At 40.0% G+C, this 21,235-nt stretch overlaps 1 protein-coding gene across 6 annotated transcripts in view; it reads right to left on the reverse strand.

Moving 5' to 3' along the window:
* PTPRZ1 (protein tyrosine phosphatase receptor type Z1) overlaps positions 1-21,235 on the reverse strand; it is a 143,253-nt gene that overhangs the window by 95,214 nt on the left and 26,804 nt on the right. For all 6 annotated transcript variants that reach the window (XM_075743185.1, XM_075743177.1, XM_075743167.1 and 3 more), the window contains exon 2: positions 5,882-5,947. In XM_075743185.1, coding sequence (XP_075599300.1) covers positions 5,882-5,947 — 66 coding nt within the window. The remainder of the gene's footprint in view (positions 1-5,881; positions 5,948-21,235) is intronic.

Raw genomic sequence — 21,235 nt, forward strand, 5'->3', positions numbered from 1 at the left:
GCAATATCAGCATGTAGTTTCCCACTTGAGGACACCTTGTCTCTTTGATGTGAACAGATGCATAACACTGTAATTTTTTGTTGCTGAATCATCAGCCTTCCCAAAACCATAATAATGTCATAGGCTTTTTAATTAACGAGCTTGTGAATTTAGTGACAAAACACTGGAACCACGACTGACTGCTTGATCTGTGGGATGTAAATACCTGTAATGAGCTATCATGCAAGGAAAGGTACGACAGCCTCTGAAGCATAAGGTCTACTAAAAAAGAAAAGATCCCCTGCAGAGCTATTTTTATATGAGTTAATAAAAGAATGAATGTTATTTTCATTTCTTATGCTGCACCCTTTACAGAAGGAACCCACAGGGCCCAAGAATATAGGCTTTTCTTTATTACTCACAACAGATACAGCACATCAGTCATGATTATACTTGTTGAATATAAAACACAAAGTGATTTATTTCACAGGAGGTGATAAAAAGACCAGATCTTCTCACACAGTTATGCTGATACTGCCATGGTAGTTAGCTAGCAAGAAAAAAGTTAACTTAATTTGGTATGTATCACCTCCCCAGAGCACAGTTTTATCTATCCAGTGAAGGCAAGAGGTTTCATCAGCTTTTGGCCAGGGCTCTCTTGGAGACCTTGCAGCTTGATCTGGTAGAACTGTCCGATTAAATCAGTCAGTTCAGCCAGCAGCTCCTGGATCCCACCTCCAGCAGGCTCCTGCTGGTGCCTCCCGCTCTCCCACACAGCCCGATTGTCAGGATTTGGCTCACGAAATGGCTCCTCTCTCATACTCCACCCTGGCCTGCAATGGGTAGGACCCAGGCCCTACGCCTCTACCCTCTACCTCCCTTGGTCCTGCGCCTGGAGCTGTCTCATAAGGAGCATGCATGGGTGCCCACACTCACGCAAACACTCCAGCACAGCTTCTTCTCCACTGCAGCTGCAGGGCAGAAAGCAACGCCTGTATGCCTGGCCTTCTCCATCCTCCCAGTAGATGGCTGCCGAACAGGGAGACAGGGGGAGGATGATGACAAGAGGAGACCCTGAAACTTTCCAGTTTACCAGGATCAAATTGTGGGGTAATAGAAGCAGGAGATGTTTCACAAAATATGTAGAATTAGCTACCAATGTAGAAAACATTTTCTTGAGTCACAGCTGAGATAGATAGTGAAGATCCTTGCTCACTTTTAAGACTGAGCAAAAAGTAACATACTCTTGTACATTATTATGGATATAAGCAACAACTTTCCCATAAACTTTATGAACATTTGCAGTAGAATGTCCTCAGTACTCAAAGATGATAGAACAAGATTTGAAATTAAAACATTAGATCTTGTTTGGGCAAGAAAGAGAATTACATTTTCCCAGTACCACTGAAAAAAAGGCCATTTTAATTTCTGAGACAAACTACAGGCATCAACATTTGAAGCCATCGGTGCAAATTTCCAGGACCTGGAGTGGCAAAAACAGCCTTTCAACTGACAACCAGGGGTTTGTCTATGTAGTGACAGTAATGGGGAATGATAAACCAGGGGGATATCTCCAGGGGGTGTTGAATCAGACATAGAATGATAACAATTTTAAGCTTAACAAGAGCAGTTCAATGTTCAACATAGGAGCAAAACCAACAAGCCATTACATTTAGCTGTTGTTTTTCTGGCAAGTTTTGGTGCAAGGGTCAGAAGAGTATCATCAATGTACTGCCAAGTTTTACTACTGAGATACACCAGATATTAAAAATTATCTGAAAAGTTCATAATTAATTATCCTGACAGATGAGTTGTGCATGAGTCAGCAGTATGCCCTTGCAGCCAGGAAGACCATGAAAGTACAGGGCTACATTAGCAGGAGTGCAGCCAGCAGGACAAGGGAAGTGACTATTTCCCTCTACTGCACACAAGTGAGGTGACATCAAGAATGCGGAGTCCAGTTTCGACTTCCTCCCCAAGCCTGTATGAGATGGATATTAACAAACTAAGGGCCACTGAGATGATATGGGGGGTTGGAGCTCTTCACGTACGAGGAGGGGCTGAGGCACCTGAGTTTGCTGAGGCTGGAGAAGAGAGGGGGAACCTAGCTGAAGTCTACTGCTATGTAAAAGCAATCAAGAGAGCAGTGCACAGGGAAAGGACAAGAGGCAATGGTCATAAGTTGCAATAAGAGAAATTGCAGTTGGGTAAATGAAAAAAATTCTTCAAAATGACAGTAGAACACATTGCCCAGGCTGCAGCATCTCCCTCCTTGGAGATTTTCCAAACCCTGCTGGACAAGGTCTGAACAACCTGCTTCAGCTTTGAAGTCCGCTCTGCTCTGAGCAGGGGGTTGGACCAGATGATCTCCAAGGCCCCCTTCAAACCTAAATTGTTCTGTGATTCTGTGATTCATGAATCTTCCCCCAGAGAAAAGAGGAATATGATTCATGTTCTGCTTGCAAACAACCAAATTGTTCTTTGAATACCCAGAGACCCAAGAGTTTATACTAAAATCACCCTTTGTTCACGATCAGAGTTGCCAGTATTTATAAGGCAATTGTGTATCAGTGTATCACATAATGAATGGCAGCAAAAACTGAAATTAATACCCTTGAATGATGAGGCAAAGAACATTGAACTGGCTGTGCTATTCATTTACATAGTAAATCCAATTTTTAAAAACCCTCAGCTTTTGTAATTCCTGGAAGGCTATTTAGAATTTCTTGCCTTTAGCAAAATCCAGGTCTGTTTTTTCCTCTACACAACATAACTTGTTTGTTGTAAACAAGAACCCAAATCCAAGAGTGAAAACCCAACAGAAGGAAATTTCACTGGGAAAAGAAAATCTTCTTTGTTGTATCGTTCGATAATTTTACATGTGAACATTCAGACTTGGAGTTTTCATGGACTTCTATCAACCAGCCATGTTTAAACAAAACAAAACAAAAGGAAACCAGCACTATATCATTACTTCTGGCAAAAACAATGCAGATAAACAAAGCATCAATAAAAAGTAATCTTTCATATGCATGACAGAGAAATAATTGAAGCTCATATTGCTTGCTTTATTGTTTGAAATAATATGAGATTGCGTAACCTTACTAGTGCAGCCAAATAATATCTAAATGATCTTTGGTCATCAATTAGTATGTAACTGATTTGAGGAAATGAACTTTCTCAGTAGACTTGTTTTTTCTACAACAAAAATGGTTGGATTCACTTTTGATGTATGACATCATTTGAAAATATTCATGTTGTTATAAATTTTTTATTTCTATCACTGTTTTAATGAAAAATACAATGTAACATTGTTAAAATAAAGTCATTTCACTAATGAACTAGCTTCAAGAACCACTTATTCCTGAAAAAAGTTGGATGCATCTTTAATGTGCACTTGCACTTTCCACTTCTTTAACACTGTATTTGTTTATGCAAATATATGCAAAGATAGGACAGAAAAAAACTAAATTCATGCTTGCAAATGCAGGATTTGTCATGGCTTGAAGCAGAGCTCTTAGAAGTACTACAAAATGTTTCCAGTAACATTTATGCCTTCATTAGACATTTACCTGAAAGTCAAAAATCTGATGATGAGTCACATAAATTATAGTATGTGAAATTGCTTTATTATGAAACTTCATCTTCAGAAATTGCATGATTTCAGCAGGTAAGATTCAAGTTATTTCTCCAGTTCCACTTTACTTTCATGTCACAGCACCATCCCAGTAAAGGAGTGTATTGACCCACTGTGGCTAATGTATCTGAAATTTCTTACTTGATATAGAGAATTACATCTGCTCAAACTCTGGGTAGTTTACCAAGCCAGTTAGATTTTTCTGAGTTATGGTGGATTAAACTCCATGCTCGCAGAATGCCAAGGCCCACTCGTAACACTTCTTTGGTGCACAGAGGCTAATTTTTCAGGTCTTTCAGTGAGCGAGTTATAATACAGAGGAATATAACTGGTGTCTGAGGAAAGGATGAACTGACTAAGCGTAGGTCATCTATTCAGAAATGTGCATGTTAATCTATTACTTGAAACCACATATCTGAGCTAGGTATAGCAGTTATACATACAGTACTTGATATCGCTTGCCCTAGGAATAAAATGATGAGATTAAAATAAATAAATAAATAAATAAATGAGATCAAAATCAATATGCCTCAGACTTCTGTGCCTCCGACATACAATGTTAAAATTTGTAATTTTTCTTCACATTCATGAAGACCGTGGGGTTTTAAGTGAAAGCTGAATTCGTGTATTTCCTCATGCCGTGAACAAATGACCTGGTATTTCAGGAAATCACTACATACTACACGGCTCACAATACAGTTGGCAGCTGCTGGAGCTGGCTGTGTTATGAGTGCCAGGGGCACACTAAGCCCACGTGGCAGAGGACCTGGTGAGGCAGCAGGACCAGGGACAGGATGCTGCTGGGGCAGGAGGCTGTTGATCAGGGCACACGCTGCTGAGCAGGGCTCCTATCACGTTCAGTCACCCTATGCACCTGTCTATATAGGTCTGAAGAGGGAGAAAGGCTTTGCCAACAGTAGTCGCTAGGGCAAGGCACATGAAGTGAGATGACTACACGAAGGTACCTCACATTTTAAGGGAGAGAACCAACAGGTCTGAATTCACTGGCTTGCAAAGTCCGTGCTGTTTTGCCATCCAAAATACCCAGTAAACCCAGCACCCAGCGGGTGGGTGCTCTGTGCAGGCTAGGAAAGAGCTTTGTCCTCCGACATCCTATGCTATCTTTATCCCATCGCTATTCTTTAAAGTAAACTCATAAATTGCCCTCTGGTCACCTGTAATCCTGGAGGCTTATCCCTGCATTCCACTAACTGCAATATTAAAAAATGGATGGATTTTGAACATGAAATACTGTATTCGTTGATCTTATGCTTGGATTTTGCAGTACAATGTGTGTAAGTGGGAGTTTTCATTATAAATCTCATTTTGAAGGGTTTATGACTACCCTGTTTCAATTCTCTCTAGGTTCAAAACTTGTTAGATATGTTTTACCCTGGAAGATAAAAATGAGAAAGAAAGTGAGAGAAAGAAAGAGAATGGTGAAACTTTCTTTAACTACAGGAACATATTTTGAACCAAATATATGAAACACTGAAATCTGACAGCCCTTATTTCTTTTCATAAATTGGTGTTTTTTTGAAACAGTAACTTAAATCATTAAAAATGTAAGAGTTTATGCATATTCTCAGGAAGTCCCTTTTTACATTCTGGCTAAAATATACCTATCATTTAGGACAAAATTATCTTTCCAATATTAGTAGAAGTGGCTTGACTTTTACAGAAGAATCTAGGAGGCAAACTGTGAATTTTCCATAGTCCTTCTGTGATGAGGCAAAGGTTGTGCAGAATTTAAGGGTATAACTTTCTTTATGTAAATAAGAGAGCCCAAATGACTGATTTTTTTTAGGAGAATCAGGGTGGAAGCTGGAAAGGATGCTCAGGTGCTCAGAAGCAAAGTGCAGAAGGTCATATGCAGTACATGGATATGTTCTTACCCACACAATATGCTGTGCCTTCTTTCAGCCTGTCTGCTTTTCAAACTTGCTAGAACAATAACATTCAGATGATAAAAGAGCACCTAACGATTTATTAGCCCAGCCTTCATCCAGTAAGTCATGTCTCAGGGTTAAGTTTTTAAAGATGAGAACTTTCTCTTCAAAAAAGTAACAGATGTAAGAAATGAAAATAGTCTCTCCCGTTGTAACATTCCTGTAATTTTTCACACTCCATTTCCTACATTTTTACTTTAGCAATTGTTTAGGCATATGGAAAGTGGTATACAGACATAACAGGCTCATGAAGTTACAATAATGAACATGAAAATATCAAAGCAAAATGAGTTCTTCAATAGACAGTTTTGCTTACCTGTATATGACCAATCAATCTCTTCAATCAATTTCCGCTGTTGCCTATAGTATCCGTACACCAAATCTGCAAAAGAGTAATGAATTTACATTATAAAAACCAGAAGCCTAACAGGAACGTGAAGTATAGATGATACACCCCCCTCCAACAAGATAACCACTGCTTTAAGTCCTGAGGAATTATTTACTTTGTCCTTATCTTGGACTTTGAATGGTAAGTAATGGTTAAACAGTATATAAATACCATCAACATTATAGCACATAGAGGACATAAAGCAAACAGAAGCACTTTTCAGTTTATCTGAATGTAGTTTGTTATTCAGTTTTTAACTCTTAGCTTAAGACTTGATGTATGTATTCTCCCCAAACTTCATTTCACCCAGTTTTTTCTTTATGTTCACATTATGTCTATTTTCTTTATGTTCTACCCAGTTTTTTATCTTCCTTCCTTCCTTCCTTCCTTCCTTCCTTCCTTCCTTCCTTCCTTCCTTCCTCTTTCTTTCTTTTTTCTTTCTTTCTTTCTTTCTTTCTTTCTTTCTTTCTTTCTTTCTCTTTCTTTCTTTCTTTCTTTCTTTCTTTCTTTCTTTCTTTCTTTCTTTCTTTCTTTCTTTCTTTCTTTCTTTCTTTCTTTCTTTCTTTCTTTCTTCTCTCTCTCTCTCTCAATTTCTCATCACAACTACACTTTCTCTTTTGCAATTAATACCATTTCCCCTTGAAGAAACCACCTCCTTGATGTCCCTTAGAAAGAACTAGTCTAGATTACTCGGAAGTCAATGCAAGTTAAACTTTGGCTTCAGTGTGGTCAGGACCGTACATATTTTCTCTAACTTTGTACTACTGACACCATTTAAAGATAGTGGACAAATTATTCTAAAATGTCATTTCACTGTGTACTCTCAGCAGCAATATTACAGCTGAAGTGTGTGAAGTTACTTGTACCTCCATAAACGTTATGGAGGCAGAAGGCTAGATATTAGATACTTTTAAATGACACTGTATTTCTCTAGAGAGAAATATCTAACTGTATAAATACTCATTGATTCATTCTGACTACTGAATAACCTTCACCATTATCCTTTTTATGTCAGTACAGCTGTAGCAACACTACTGATGTGTGCAAATAGATGACTATGCCCCCTAATACTTATTAATATATGTAAATTGCAGATACAGGCTTTTTGAGATTGTCATTTTGAGAGTCATAATGTTAACTAGCTTCATTAAATACTGTTCTAGAGAAGCACAATATAACCTATTTTAAGAAATAATTGCATATGAGCACGTAGAGCACACATATGGATTGCTTCCTTGAGAAAGAGCCACAGAATTCTGCTCACATTCTGCAATAAATACAATTTAATGAAACAGCTTCATAGCATCCATTTCTTTTTCTTTAATGCAGAAAAGTATGTAGTGCTGATTACAGGATGTTAAACCATAATTGCTATTTGCAAGGTTAGAAATGTTCTGTGTTTTACTATGACTTGCTGCTACCTATCTGAAGTCCATATGTTTTAATAAAATAACTTCATCAGCACTTCTGCCTCCTCCATGAAATTGCGATTGCCCTTAAATGTTTTTCTCTTGCCTTTCTCCCCTATGCCAAAAAAACCACCCTTGCAACACTTCGCAACATTCACTCATGACTAAGATTTTTACAAAAAGATCAAACCTTACATGTAAGTAACGGCACTGAAAAGGGATTTACATTCACCAGCCTTGTCTTTGGACCACATTTTCAAGTCAGTGTGCATTGTGCTTGCTTCTTTAATTAATTATGTAAAAGAAAGCTGTTTCAGTTCTGATTCACAGGTGTTAGTTGCTGTCTCCAGTTTCCTCCTTTATCTATTGTCCTCTTAATTGTTACTTTAAACAATTAGTTGAGCATTCATATGCTAACTAAGCAGGGTTTGGGCGTGAGAGCGTCCCACCACTTTTTAAATTCCACATGGAGGTCTGATGGACAGGGAGCAATAGCTTCAATGAACAAGAAAAAAAGGGGCAAGGTTCACTTTTTTTGGTGCATTACACACTTATAGACCCAGTAAATCTTATGGAAAGTCTTTATAAATGCCAGGAGACGTTAGCAGTTCATACACCTTCTTTCCTCTGCTATTCACGTATTGTGCTCCCACAGCCCCTTCACAGCAGACTCACAGCCATGCGCCTTCTCCGTCTGCAGGGATTGTCAGCGGTTTCGGTCTTGCCTCTTTCCACTACAAATATGTGGCAAAATTGAAGGAGGAAAGCAAATTTCATCTGGGGAAGGCAGGGACTGAGGAATCATAGCTAGCACGGGTGTCAGAGAAAAGCTGTGTGTGAGTGTATGAGGACAAGTGAATGCAGCAATTCTTCCCTTGAGCTACTTGTGTATACTGCCTTCGCAAAACACAGCCATGTGTCCTATAAAGCGTTGCTGTGTAAACAGGCAGTGTTGACCAGCTAAGAGTATAGAAACCAGCTGGAAGGAAATTTATTTTATTTTATTTTATTTTATTTTATTTTATTTTATTTTATTTTATTTTATTTTATTTTATTTATTTTATTTTATTTTATTTTATAATTCTTATTTTATTATTTTATTTTTTTATTTTATTTTATAAGTTAACAAATTGACATCCCTTTTGCTCATGGTATATGACAGCAGGTAATTCTGTTCAAATAGTGTATTTAAATTCCATTCATTTAATGTAAATAAATACAGTAATAATGAGAACATCTTCACAAAAGGCAAAACTGATGTCAAATTTGTGATTTTGTATGTAAACTTATAATATTGATACTTGAGCTTGATCAGCTTGACAGTCAGCATGACTCTTGTGACACTGACTGCCATCCTCAGCCAATGCCCAAAATAGTTAGAATTTTACTGGTTGAGGTGCTGCTTTATGAAGCAAAAAATCCTTAATGTTCTGTTCTGCTTCCAGGAAACTGTTGAACATATTTCCACAGACTGTTGATTTATTCATAGAATAAGGCAGCTAAGTTGAAGGATCATGTTTTAACCAGTTTTATGGTTATCTTTCTATGCCTGTCAAGGAGACATGCAGATACCATTAGGTGCTTTTTATTCCCTTTTCCACCCTCCTTCAAAACCAAAGGTTTCTGTCTGAGGCCGAGAGACTTGTTTCTCTTTATATTCTGTCCAAATAGCACTCACCCCATTGCCCAAGGCCCATGAAGTCAGGAATAATGGTGGCAAATGCTTCCCCCTCTGCTCACGAGGGGTGGTGGGACCGACTGATTTGCGGCTGACCTTGTCTCCTGTTCAGTCATGCTGAGCAAACAGAGAAGTTGGTTTTCTGATTCTAGCATAGTGCTGGGACTAACAAGATCTTGTATATATTTTTTCCTGTTAAAAAAGTATAAATAACCAGGTTTTCTTCCTCCTGACGTGAATCTGATATTCCTTTTGCATTTACTGGTCTCAGTTGAGTTGCTTTTGATTTACGCTGTGAATGAAACATTCAGATCTTCAATGTGTATTTATTCATATGTAAAGCTAAAAAAAATGAATAGCTTTAAAGATTAACAGAAAGAAATGTCTTTGAGGGATGGCCTCTAGTTTTGGCCAGGATAATGAGTCAGAGAAGTGGAAATGGGACCTTAACCCCCTGAATTCTGGCGAGGAGAATCCTTTGACAGATGCTGAGGCAAAAGCCCCAAGTATCCACCAGAGACGTCTCTCCTAAGCCTTGGTAAAAAGGTTATTCTGAGGACAGTGCCCGAGACACAGAATATGTTTGGGGATGCTACACTCAACATACTCCTTTGCTACACAGGATACAAGCACAGGTGTAATCTGGCACTGTAATTTATACCGGGCTGCTGTAATTCTACCAGCCCTTTACGCCTGTCCTTTTTGACAGTGCAGTGTCAAGAGATACCAGCTGCTAGACTCAAGAGGACAAAAGGGCAACCTCCTTATGGTTTTACCTCCACTCAGCCTGAACTTGCAAGCTGTACCTGCAGCCGAGCCAGCATTTACAAGATTCTGACATCAGAATTACTTATTTATGGGAACTGGGACACATTTGGGTAATGTGTCCATTTGTGAGATTTTCTACAAATGGGGCACTGATGGTCCATGTGTACAGTAGGCATTGGCACTCTTAACTATGCATTCAGATTGCCAACGTGGTTTGGTCCTGGGAAGAACTGGTGGATGAGGACCTCTATAGACAGATAGGAGCAGCCTCACATTCGCAAGCCGTGGTCCTCATGGGGGACTTCAACCACCTTGATATCTGTTGGAGGGACAACACAGCAAGGCATAAGCAATCCAGGATCTTCCTGGAATGCATTGATGATAACTTCCTCCTTCAAGTGATAGAGGAGCCAATGAGGAGAGGTGCCATGCTGAACCTTGTTCTCACCAACAAGGAGGGACTGGTGGGGAACATGAAGCTCAAAGGCAGCCTCGGCTGCAGTGACCATGAAATGGTGGAGTTCAAGGTGCTCAGGGCAGCAAGGAGGGCATACAGCAAGCTCACTACCCTGGACGTCAGCAGAGCAGACTTTGGCCTCTTCAGGGATCTGCTTGGTAGAGTACCTTGGGACAAAGTCCTGGAGGGAAGAGGGGCCAACCAGCAATTGTCTTCAATTGTTTTCAACAGCAATTGCTCTAGCCACACTGCCCAGGTCATAGAAGGCAAAGACAGGGACTGGGAGAATGAAGAACCAGCCACTGTAGGAGAAGATCAGGTTTCAGACCATCTAAGGAACCTGAACGAGCACAAGTCCATGGGACCTGATGAGATGCATCCACGGGTCCTGAGTGAGCTGGCAGATGAAGTTGCTAAGCCACTGTCCCTCATATCTGAGAAGTCGTGGCAGTCCAGTGAAGTTCCCACTGATTGGAAATGGGGAAACATAACCCTAATTTAAAAAAGAAATATCCAGGGAACTACAGGCTGTAGATCCGGCAGGATCATGGAACAGACACTCCTGGAAACTATGCTCAGGCACATGGAAAATAAGGAGGTGATCAGTGACAGACAACACGGCTTCACTAAGGGCAAATCATGTGTGACAAATCTGGTGGCCTTCTATGATGGGGTTACAGCATTGGTGGATAAGGGAAGAGCAACTGACATCATCTACCTGGACCTGTGCAAAGCATTCGACACTGTCCCGCACGACATCCTTGTCTCTAAATTGGAGAGACGTGGATTCGCTGGATGGAGCACTCAGTGGATAAGGAATTGTCTGGATGGTCACACTCAAAGAGTTTCGGTCAACGGCTCAATGTCCAAGTGGAGAACGGTGACAAGTGGTGTTCCTCAGGGGTCGGTACTGGGACTGGCACTGTTTAACATCTTTGTTGGTGACATGGACAGTGGGATCAAGTGCGCCCTCAGCAAGTTTGATGATGACACTAGGCTGTGTTGTGCAGTCGACACGCTGGAGGGACATTGACAGGCTTGAGGAGTAAGCCCTTCTCATGAAGTTCAACAAGGCGAAGTGCAAGGTCCTGTACATGGTTTGGGGCAATCCCAAGCACAACTGCAGGCTGGGTGGAGAATGGCTGAGAGCAACCCTTAGGAGAAGGACTCTGGGGTGTTGGTGGATGATAAGCTCAACATGACCCAGCAGACGTATCCTGGGCTGCATCAACAGAAGCGTGACCAGCAGGTGAAGGGAGGTGATTCTGCCCCTCTACTCCGCTCTGGTGAGACCCGACCTGGAGTACTACGTCCAGCTCTGGGGGCCCCAGTACAGGAGAGACATGGAACTGTTGGAGCGAGTCCAGAGGAGGGCCATGAAGCTGATCAGAGGGCTGGAGCACCTCTCCTATGAAGACAGGCTGAAAGAGTTGGGATTGTTCAGCCTGGAGAAGAGAAGACTCCAAGGACACCTTATAGCAGCCTTCCAGTACCTAAACAGGCCTACAGGAAAGCTGGAGAAGGACTGTTTACAAGGGCATGTAGTGATAGGACAAGGGGTAATGGGTTTAAGCTGAAGGAGGGGAGATTTAGATTAGGTATTAAGAAAAAATTCTTCACTGTGAGGGTGGTGAGGCACTGGAACAGGTTGCCCAGAGAAGTTGTGGATGCCCCTTCCCTGGAAGTGTTGAAGGCCAGGCTGGATGGGGCTTTGGGCAACCTGGTCTAGTGGAGGGTGTCCCTGTCCATGGCAGGGGGGTTGGAACTAGATGGGAGCAAAGAGGATAGACTCTAAAGTCATAAGTTTTCATCTAGTATAAGTGGATAATGGCAATGTATTACAGTCATGGACATAAAGGATGTGTTGGTATTAAAACTGACGGGAATTTCAATTTATAGGGGCAGGACTCAACCTGTGGTTCTTAAGCCAAGGAAAAGCATAGAAATTCTTGGGATGCCAGCAAAGATGTGTACATTCACTGAAAATATGTGATCATTTTCTCTTTGAGAAATACAAAGCTCTCATTTTAAACAACTTGTGTCTCATGAGATCTCTACTATGTACATTTGCGTTACTGACGCTGCAGAAACTGGAAGCTGTGAATACCAGAAGGTCACACAGGTTTGGAAAAGATTTGAAAAATCTGTGAAGGAGAAATCCACAAACACCTCTTAAACACACTGACACCACTTTTGGCTCACTAAGTCCACTGGTGAAATTGGAAGGACTATACTGGGAAGCTGTCATTCATATTTGCCCTATTTAATGCTCTTGCCCAGGCATTTGCTACTGGTTATTGTTGGAGACAGACTACAAGACAAGTGGCTTGAATTAGCCAAGCAGTTTTAAAATTTTTATTCAAATATGCATTTACCTTGGCCAGACACTCAACAAACTGTTTAGAAGGACAAAGGACTATATACCCAGGTTCAGATTTTCCATGACACAAACTGACCCAACACCACCGAAGGCTACTGAGATGCACAAATTTGCGCCTAAATATGAAAGTCTTGGATGATGCTCATTCAAATAGAGTGAGGTAGCTCAGTCTTTATGTCCTACTTAATCTACTGTCTCTACTCTTCATCAGCTCTTTTATACACTGTAAAACATTTTGAAAGTCATATTTTTAGATTAAGACACAAATCTCTTCACTGGAGGAGAACTAGGGCTCATGGAAGAAATCGAAATGGTTTGATAAGTACAATGATTATACTGGGTAGTTGGAAGAAAAACTGCACGTGGCTGGTGGCTAAGAAGTGGGACACCAGACAAAGTTACTGCAACGAAGTCAAAGACAGGAAGACAAACTACAAAACTGGCATAATAATAAATTTAAAGAAAAGCAGCTACATGTGATTAGCAAAATAGATGCTCAATGCTTTTCACCTTTAAAAAGAATACAATTAAATAGATCAGAAAGACTTTTATTATGTAGGTTCTACTTCCAAAAGTAAACACAGAACCTTAAACACAGCTAAAACTGTGCAAAATGACCTCTCATGATAAATAGAGCAGTTCTTCAACAATTTTCATTCCTTATTTTAGCTTCTTCCATTGACAGGAAGGTCACAGGACCTACTTCTAATACCTTTCATCCATCTTATGAAGGTGTAGCTTCATTGCCTGAACTGAAATAATTCTTGATTTATACTGACGGAGGAAATGAAAAGAATCAGAGCACAATCTGCTAACAGTCTTGAAGTTCTAACTGACAGGAGCTATCTATAAATCCCTCTGAGAAAATTATCTACATTTACCTGAATAAGCTCTCTTATGGATTTATTTAGTTTTTGTAATGCCATCTGTAAAATCCTTAAAACCACCAAAACACTGTAATAGCCCACCTCTACAATTTTATATATTCTTTCTCCCTGAAAGTCAAAGTGTCTAAATCTTTTGTCAAGATGGGTCTGAGAAATCTCCCAGCCTCAGAGAAACTTAAAAATCTTTTTTTTTTTAACCACAGTTCCTTCTGTATAGGCTTATTTTAGGCATCGGTACATGTTCGGCTATCTATAAAGGGAGTCAGTTCCCTTCATTATGCTGGAGTGTAGGCTGCTCATTCCAATACAGACTGAAAAAGTGAGACTTTCCCTGCACTAAATATAAAGCCAAAACAAAACTCTTCTTACAATTTGACAATTGTTGTGTGTATTTACTAACACAAACTGTGTTTAAATCTTTAAAAAGAAAAAAAAAAAAAAAAGAAAAAGATGGATTGGTTTCATTTAAAAGCAGTTAGCATTAAGATCCAGAGTATTAATAGGCACTCTGCTGACTTAACTTGTCACAACTTTACAGTGAACAGTGCCAGGAATAATCCTTATGGTATCTGCTAAAGTTTATAGATCACATTTAATCACAATTTTCCAGTGCATTTGTATATGCACAAGGAACAAGGCCTCCAGTTTGACCAATTTACATTCTACCCCATTGGAATTTTATATGCCTGGGGCTTGCAGAGCCTCTGAAATTTCTAAGCAGCCAGGGGAAAGTGGGAAGGATCTCAGGATACCACAGGGTGTGATCCAATCTGCTTGATACCTGCTTCCACCTTCACTCTGACTACAGGCAAAGTAGTATGAAATGTTAGACGTTTCCTTCCATTTGTGATATTGTTCAACTAGACATCATCTGAAGATGGAGCAAAATGGTCTGATAGACTTCAGCTTCCTACACAGCCATTAACAGTTAGTTGAAGCATTGGCTATAGCAAGTTTTAAGGCTTCTCTGGTAACTGATGTAGCATTCAAGTGTCTGCTCACAGAAATGAAGCTGAAAATACACATTTTAGGTGGGAGAGTGGTGCTTATCTTTCCAGAATGGATATTTCTGAACATGCACTGATGAGTGAAATGAAGTGCCTGTGAAGCTCTTGAGCTAAATACGAAGATATCCCAGTAATTTAAGAACCTACAGAACTAAGTATCCCAGGAAAGCTGAATGACTGGCTTGCTGCTGAAGATGTTAAATGTATTTGAGGTGTTTGAAGCCAAAACCAGAAGGGACTTAAGAGGACTGTAATCTCCTCAAAGATGTTACACTATTGTCCTATGTATGAAGTGAGGGAAACTGAGGATTATGACAGAAATTGGAACTGCTATTAAAAAAAAGCAGTTATCAATTTGTGATTCCTAGGACACACTTTTCTATCACTCAGCTGCTACTCAGGTTCCTTTCCCCATAGCCAGATAGTTTTTTAATGCAACACATGTAAATTAACAGAATCACAGAAATAAAAATTTAAATCCAGATCAGACATGAGCAAATGAAAATTCAGTCAAGTCAGTGAAACTACAGGCATTTGGTTCCAAAATGAATTTTCTTCTCTGTTAGCGCTACCAGAGGAGTGGGAAAGAGATAGAGTTGAACAGAACTGGACTTAGTTTAAACATAAATAGTAATGGTAACTTAATTTTATTTTCATGATCTTCCTCAATGTTCTCGATATTCCACAGACAAACTTTTATGATTTTGATTTCTAGCAAAACTGTGTGTCAAGACCTGTACTAAATATAATTATGAAATAAGAATATGTGCTTCACCTCTTACATTTACCACCTAAGTGTAAAAACATTTACAATCCCCTTTCCAACAAACGAGAAACATTGCAGTAGACATTTCAGAATTGCAGTGAAAAATAAACCAAATTTAAGTCCTATATCCAAAATCTCAGAGTTTGCATTTAACTGCCTTTTGGAAACGTTTTTAAAAGTCTTTACTATGTTTCCCCAGTGCATCTCCACCTGTTAATATTAACATCTACAGATCAGTAAAGCTCTACAGCTTTGGTAATAGTTGTCTAAAACTCTTGAGAGTAGACCTTATGCAAGTCATCTCAAAGGCACATTTACTGAAATAAATGCTTTTTAGCATAGTAGGGGCTGTGAAGTCAAGCTGTCAGAAACTTTCTCTTTTGCAAACTATTTCAAAAGGTAAAATCATCTTGTGGACTCTAATGAACAGCCTTAGACAGAACCCCATGAACATGCTGGTAGGGGGGAGATTGAGAGAAATATATTCTCTAAAGGAGGAAGTCTTTAATTATTAAATATTTTTCTTTCTCATTTATTTGATGCTGAAATTGCAGATTTTACTCAACCATTATCCCTCCAGTCATGTTCCAGCAAGTTTCCTGAAAGGTGGCTCTTTAGACAGCAATATCTTTGGCTTCAAGGAGGTATTTACTTGAAATATCTTGGTGAAATTCTTTTTTCAATAACAAAAGGGAAAAGGGAGGTTGCTCTGGATGATTTTTGTATAAGTATTCATATAAGTCTAGGGATTATGCTACATACCAAAACCATTCTACTCCCTTGAGGAAGATCTACATTCACAACATCAAGACTGAAAAATTCCAAAGCTCATCATGGACACTTGGTATCAACTGCACATCTATAAAAATACATGTGTCTCTATTTGACAAAAAATATATGAACATAATGTAAACAATACAATAAAAATCTTGTAAACAAATGTAGAGACTGACATTTTTTGACAAATCCTTACAATTTTATATCCGCATAGGTATATACAGATATATGTATATCTACAAGGATTTGTCAAAAAGGGGTATATAAATATATAAACATACATATTGAAATTTCTTATGATTGTATCATGTTATAAATCTCATGTTTACTCTTTCCCTTTAGACATTTCCTTATTGTAACTGATTGCATAAACACATCATTTGAAAAAGGAAGTGTCTCGTGACAGCTAGAAACAACAGAGAAAAGTTGTGAAAAACACTGGCACACTAAAAGCACAAACCAAAGGCAAAACAAAGACACTTAATGTATAGGTCCATTCTGTATTGGGTTTGCGTGGCAAGGTTTTGGTAGCGGGGAGCTACAGGGGTGGCTTCTGTGAGAAGCTGCTAGAAGCTTCCCCTGTGTCTGACAGAGCCAATGCCAGCCGGCTCCAAGATGGATCCGCCGTTGGCCAAGGCTGAGCCAATCAGTGATGGTGGTAGCGCCTCTGGGATAATGTAGTTAAGAAGGGGAAAAAAACTGCACAACTGCAGCCAGAGAGAGGAGTGAGAATATGTGAGAGGAACAACCCTGCAGACACCAAGGTCAGTGCAGAAGGAGGGGCAGGAGGTGCTCCAGGCGCCGGAGCAGAGATTCCCCTGCAGCCCCTGGAGAAGACCATGGTGAGGCAGGCTGTCCCCCTGCAGCCTGTGGAGGATGGAGGCTGATGGTGGAGCAGATATCCACCTGCAGCCCATGGAGGGAGGATGAGGGGGTGTAGAGATTCCACCTGCAGCCCATGGAGGACCCCACACCGGAGCAGGTGGATGCCTGAAGGAGGCTGTGACCCCATGGGGGACCCACGCTGGAGCAGTCTGTTCCTGAAAGACTGCACGCCGTGGAAGGGACCCCACGCTGGAGCAGGGGAGAAGTATGAGGAGTCCTCCCCCTGAGGAGGAAGGAGCAGCAGAGCCAACATGTGATGAACTGACCACAACCCCCATTCCCTGTCCCCCTGTGCCGCTGGTGGGGAGGAGGGAGAGGATTCGGGGGTAAAATTGAGCCTGGGAAGAAGGGAGGGGTGGAGGGAAGATGTTTTAAGATTTGTTTGTTATTTTCTTATTACCCTAATCTGATTTGATTGGTAATAAATTAAATTAATTTTTCCCAAGTTGAGTCTGTTTTGCCCGTGACAGTAATTGGTGAGTGATCTCCCCCTGTCCTTATCTCGACCCACGAGCCTTTCATTATATTTTCTCTCCCCTGTCCAGGTGAGGAGGGCAGTGACAGACCAGCTTTGGGGGGCACCTGGCCTCCAGCCACCTTCACCAGAAACACAAGGGGCCCTCCTGTTCCTGCAGATAGCTTGTATCTGACCTTTGGGTGCTCTTGAGGAGCAACTGCCATGTAGATTTGCAGCTCCCCAGGCAGAGGAAGGAAGGGAACCTGTCTCCTGATGTCCACGGAGTTTTCAAGCCAGCAGGATGTAGTGAAAAGGAGAATTAGTGTCACTAATACCTTACATGGAGCTTAGCGTTACAACTGTGTGTTTTAACATGTTCCAATAAGGTTTAATTTTGAAAAGGTGCCTGAAAGATGACTAAGTCTTTAAATTAGAAACATATTTTAGATATGAAATAGGCTCCAAGCTGCTCCACACTATCTAGACTGAGAAACTGTAAGAAATTTTAAGGTTAAGAACTGAGGTACCTGTGAAGTCAGGCAACTCTTTTTTAGTATTTTCAGGACGTGGGTAACTTTGGACTTGGGTGTCTGTCTTCTACCTAAGTTTCACTTTTCAATTGTTGTTTACAATTACAAAAGGCTTTGGAAAACTCACTGTTGAACAGGCTAAACAGTAACAGTGGACTTTAAGTAGAGTCTAATACTAACAGAGATTTCACCCTGATATATTTGGGATTTAACCTTTATGGCACTACCTAAACACAGAAATGATTGTAATAAGAAGTACATGTCATTTAGATCCAGAAAAAAAATCTAGTGCACTCAACCAGAGGTTTTTTCCCAGACCTTTGAGCTTGGCTCAGACATTGAGGCAGTGGGAAGGGGCTGGCTGTTTGTTGGGGGACTGGTGCTACTGGATGGGGCTGGGGTTCCCAAAACCCTCATCGAGACCTTACAGCTACCAGGACACACAGCCTCAAGTTTAATTAGTGAGGCCTCTGCTTTTGGTGGGATAACTTATCATTTTGCTCCAGCAATTCTGAAGTTGACTTAAAAAATTAAAAGTCAGTATGAACAGATTAAATGTCACTGTTTTATTTTCCTATGATTTCTTTGGGAAAACATGTCATATAAAAATAAAAGAGATCCATAAAAGGGGGATATGTTGAAATTCCTTATGGAATCCACATTTAATCCTGGGGTTTAGAGGATTTATAGAAGAATGCTAACTCCACAGGGAAGTGGATGGTCTGGGCTTTCCTCCATGCTTTGCCAACTCCTGTACCATGTAAGTAGAGCACCACATCACAGCTGTATTTTCGTACAGTCCAGGCACTTAGTGCTCACACTAGGCTCTTGCTGGCCAGCATGTTTTGCTCTTGTTTTGAAAAGCAAACCATCAGTTTCTGGTCCTCTGCTTCATCAAACTTAAACAAATGTGGTATATTTTTCTATAGAACAATATTTTTATTTTCACAGACTGCTGAAAATGAAAAGGTGTATTGATTGCTCCTAGAGGTGATTGTTTATTGTAGCTAACTACAGCAATATTAACACTTGATTTTTTTTTCCATCAGATTAAAAAAAAAAAAAAGAGATATTAAATAAAATAAGGTCATGCCATTTCAAAATCTATTTTGTTCACATTTCCTTTCTTGACTTCATTTTTTATTCTCTTCAGTACCTTGTTATCTATATTGCAGCTACCATTTGATACAATTTTGAGGTCAAATTCAGTCTCATGTTTTATGTAAGGAAATATTTCTTCACTGAAAGGGTTATCAAGCACTGGAACAGGCTGCCCAGGGGAGTGGTTGAGTCACCATCCCTGGAGGTGTTTAAAAAACATGTAGATATGGTGCTTAGAGACATGGTTTAGTGGTGGACTTAGCAGTGCTGGGTTAATGGTTGGACTTGATGATCTTAAACAATCTAAACAATTCTGTGATTCTACATAGGTCCAAGACACTACCATGAGGGAAACAGGAGTCCCATTCTAGTCCTTGTCCCACATCACCCACAAAACTAAAACTTCAGACAATTTTGTAATTCAAAGAGTAATAATATGTGGGAATGGGGACTCAGGAATGTGCCAGATATTTTGCATGATCTGAGTCATGTATCTTGCTCATTTGTATTTAATCAATATGGTCTTCGTCTTGGGGAGGGGAGGTAAATCTGTCTAGGAAGATATATAAGGCCCATGTGAATGCAGACAGAACACAACACCACTTTATAGGCATACATCCCTCTCCTCCCGTCCTCCTAATGTCTGATTTATGTACATTTTACATAACAGTAATAGCAGACAGGATACAATTTTATGGTTTAAAAAAACCCCAAACAACAAACAAACAACTCCCCGCCCCAAAAAAAAAAACCCAAAAAACAACACTGTTTTGTTAGTTCATATTCTTTCTGCTCTAATCCCTGCTGAATTCTGTCAGCAGACATAAACCTAGCTGAACAAGGTTTGACCCAAAATGTGGAAATAATAGCCCCATAAGATGATAGATACATGGTTTAATCAATCATTGTAAACATGAAATTTCACCTTACTGCAATAACCATTTTCCCATATAATCCAACCTTTCACTAAGGCAGTAAAAAGCTTTTTTCCAGGTCTCAGGTGGTGGTGGCACTCCATGAAAAGCCTTAATTTGTGCACTGAACCACAAAATGGAGGTTCTGACCTCTTGTTAGTTGCAATCCTACACTGAGTGTATAACACGGTTTGAACTGAGAATCTCATTGCAGCAATCCTCCTAGGTTCACATTAGTTCAATACAACTGAAAGTTGTGGCACTCGGCTGTCAACACTCAATAACCAACTGCAAATCAACTGCGACTTTCTAGCAGTAAGAAATTAAATCTTCGAAACAAAAATCAAGAAGCCTGAGAATGTCATTATGATTCATAGGCAAATTTTTACTACAAACTAAACACTATAACATGAAGAAATTAAATACAAGATATCTAACTATTAAATTTGTCTTCAGTTAATTGCGATGACTCATCTACGAAGATTAAATGATTTTTATTGCCAATTAATACAGTAATGAATTGCTCTGTCAATTAACCAGAACCAGGGGAAAACATTATCTAAAAATGTAATAGTTTGAGCATCCTTAAACCTCATAAGTAGGTTTCAATGCACCTAAAGTGACTTGTGAATTTACAGCAGGACCGATCAAATTATTCCCACAGGGAATTCGCCTGTGTAAGCTCTTTGCTGGTTTGGATCTCAACTCCCAATAAAACTAAGGAGTTTGGGCTCTTAAGTGATGAAGAATTAGTTCTAGAAAGGGATTATAACACTGAACTCCCATTGTAGGGTGTCGAAGATCCTCAAAGCCCTTGATAAACAGACACCTGCCCTTGGTCTAGGTGTAGAGCACTAAAACCCGGGGTAAAGGCATTAATTAGCAGGCGGTGAAGCGTGTCTGCCTGTTCCCCCTGCTCTTATGAATATTTATATAAAGGTTTTATGGTATGGGGAAAAATTTCAATAGGCTGGATTCAGAGTGTCTTCTGTGAATATTCTTTGGGCAAGTAATTAGGACGCTTTGTACTAGAGCCATTTAGACACTTCTGCCATTGTGCTAGGGAGGAAGCCTGCTTTACACATCACGCTGAGCAATGCAGGGCTATGAATAGGGGATGGCCTGGAAGTTTACATATAGACTGAGAAGAAGTTCTCCCACTGCCTGTTTTCTTATAAATGCTTCCAATTAAGTGTGCAGGCCCAAAGAGGCAAAATGAACACGGTGCTAAAACTCACTTCTGCGAGTGAGCAAGGAGGGTATAAA

Source organism: Balearica regulorum, chromosome 1 (genome assembly GCF_011004875.1).
Source record: "Balearica regulorum gibbericeps isolate bBalReg1 chromosome 1, bBalReg1.pri, whole genome shotgun sequence".
Classification (NCBI taxonomy): Eukaryota; Metazoa; Chordata; class Aves; order Gruiformes; family Gruidae; genus Balearica; species Balearica regulorum.